The sequence below is a fragment of the Ictalurus punctatus genome, chromosome 21 (genome assembly GCF_001660625.3).
Source record: "Ictalurus punctatus breed USDA103 chromosome 21, Coco_2.0, whole genome shotgun sequence".
Lineage (NCBI taxonomy): Eukaryota > Metazoa > Chordata > Actinopteri > Siluriformes > Ictaluridae > Ictalurus > Ictalurus punctatus.
Genome location: NC_030436.2, coordinates 20,709,767 through 20,712,266, shown reverse-complemented (window position 1 = coordinate 20,712,266; position 2,500 = coordinate 20,709,767). Strand labels below are relative to the sequence as shown.

At 37.1% G+C, this 2,500-nt stretch overlaps 2 protein-coding genes across 2 annotated transcripts in view; both read right to left on the bottom strand.

Moving 5' to 3' along the window:
• Nucleotides 1–441, bottom strand: part of slc25a20 (solute carrier family 25 member 20) — a 3,881-nt gene extending 3,440 nt beyond the window's left edge. Inside the window, exon 1 of the mRNA XM_053673965.1 lies at nucleotides 170–441. Within this exon, the coding sequence (XP_053529940.1) occupies nucleotides 170–274 (105 nt within the window). The 5' untranslated portion in view covers nucleotides 275–441. The remainder of the gene's footprint in view (nucleotides 1–169) is intronic.
• Nucleotides 442–1,220: 779 nt separating this feature from the next.
• Nucleotides 1,221–2,500, bottom strand: part of LOC108254712 (NCK-interacting protein with SH3 domain) — a 10,232-nt gene continuing 8,952 nt past the window's right edge. The window contains exon 13 of the mRNA XM_053673958.1: nucleotides 1,221–2,500. This exon is cut by the window's right edge and continues 210 nt beyond it. Coding sequence (XP_053529933.1) covers nucleotides 2,492–2,500 — 9 coding nt within the window. The 3' untranslated portion in view covers nucleotides 1,221–2,491.

Here is a 2,500-nt window from a genome sequence, read left to right as displayed (position 1 = left end):
TGTTTACATTCACATGGTCGGTTATTAAAGTTAGTTAGCCAGGACGCTAGCTATGAATGAGCTAAAGGAAGACACTGTGGTGGCTCAGTCCTGTCATCATCAAGTCTTTACATGCAGATTTAAAAAAATATATAATATACTGAAATATCCAAACATCATCCTCTATTACCTTTATGGTGTCCAAAGGGTGACCCGCGAACACCAGGCACACTCCTCCAAACCCGCCGGCCAGGAAATTTTTACCTGGGCTTATGGGCTGCGCTTGTTTAGACATAGCCAACAAGCTTCTGGAGGTGTGTTTAAATAATTAAAAAATAAAAAAAGACCTAAACCTATCCCGTCTGTGCAGAAGTTTCCTTCGGAACTGAGCAGAAGGACAGAAAGTACCTTCAGTGCGGATCTCAGAGACCTTTCACCTAAATATCCAACCGGACCTATTTTACTGTTACACATCATTTCGGGAGCGAAGGAGCGTCTCTATAAAGCTTCCGGGCAAATTTCATAAATATGAATACATACAGTATTTATACACGAAATATTCTAACTAGTTAACAGAACCCATCACCAGTTAATTATTGTTACATTAACATTTTTCGTTACCATTTGTTACGATTTTGTGTCACAGTTTTGTTTTTCTTAGCGACACCTAATGGCCGCCATCTTAACGAGATGCTCGGTTCCAGAAATGTTTGGAATCGATTCCATGCGTGTATCCGAAATTAGATCATACTCCTTATATACGTGGCTTGAAGTGTTGTTTTTTTTAAAATAAAAAATTGTTAAAACCTTAATAATAACACTGTTTATAAGTAAGGAGACATTTTGGATTAACTTGTGTGATGGGAATCCGTCTGAGTCGACTCAGGGAGTCGATTCCACACTTTTTTTTTTTCAATTCCTCCGACCAACATGACAATAAAAAAATCTTAAGGTGTCAAAGTACACAATACGCTGTTATAACTGAACTACAGTTCATCACGTTTATTAATATTTTGTACTGCCTATGTACATTAATAACATTAAACTATTTTCATATTTTTTCATTCCTTCAAGTGGACAGCAAATTGACCACCAGCCTAAATTAGCCACTATCAACATATATATATATATATATATATATATATATATATATATATATATATATATATATATATATATATATATATATAAAAACAAACAAACAAACAAACAAAAAAATAATCACACGTTTGACTCGTGAATTAATGTTCATTAGGATGACTGGCATCTTTATTAGTGTTGTAAACTTTTACGAAAATACATTTTGTTACCAATTCCCTTCTGAACACAATCACCTCAGCTTTAACACATCATTAAAGCAACATAGATTCACACTCAATTCATCACTTCCACACAATCTCTCACACACAGCGTGTTCACTCAATCACGCCTTGGATTCTGAGTTCAGTGTTTCTCTGCATTGGCATACTGTATGTTCCTGTGTGTACGAGTTAAAGAGTGTGTGTGAGTTATAATACTGACAGAAAGAGCTCACTAGGTACCCCTGATCTAATGTTTAATACTGGACAGACAGGCAAAGAAGTTCTCCTCCATTACGTTACAATAATAATTATTGAATAATAATTAATCAACTAAAACACCCAGAAAAAAAGAGGAGAGCGGTAGAGACTGAGAAGATGTGAGATGTATCTGAACAAAAATGATCAATTGAATGGATGAAAAACACGGACATTAAGAGTATTGCAGTATGAAGCTCACCAGAACAGCTCGGTTTAGGACACAGCACAGGAGGTTTATAAGGCTCAGGAAGCTGAGATTCAGTTGAAGTGTGATGAAGTGTGAGGAAGTGTGCTCTACACGAACATGGAAAACCACTGCAGGTTGTTAGATCAGATTTATTCCCTAATGCTGATGAAGAAGCCTGAGGAAGTCCATGAGTTAGCTACAATCTGTTTAATGTAATCTGACCTCCAGCACTCATTACCGTATTTCCCAGACTATAAGGTGCATACAGACGTTATAATCTGTGTATAAATCTGAACAGCATCTCAAGTATGACTTACTGTAATCTGAAAACTTGAGCAAGTGCCCCCCCCCAAAAAAGTCTAAAGGTGCAGGTGTAGCTGGAACTGATGCAGATGATGACTGAAACCCCCCCAACCCAAATATTACTTCTTTTTTTTTTTTTTTTTAATTAAACGTGTGTATAGTACTGCTGCCGTTTGCTGCTGCTATTTTACACAATCTTTTAATCTAAATTGAGATTATGGACCTTAATGATGCCACTGATCGACTTTTGGGTTAAAGAAGCTGCTATAATAAAGTGAAACAAAGTATTTCAGAGAGTGTAGATCATCTGGAAAATATGGTAATGCACTTGTTTTGTCTCTATGGGCATTTATGTTGAGAAATTCCTCGTACATGTCGTACTGTGAAGTTCGACTCTACACCTGCTCCCCGTGTGTAAGGGACCTCGGTGCAGTGCACTCGGTCGGCTTTAGGGACGGAGCCGTCATTCTGT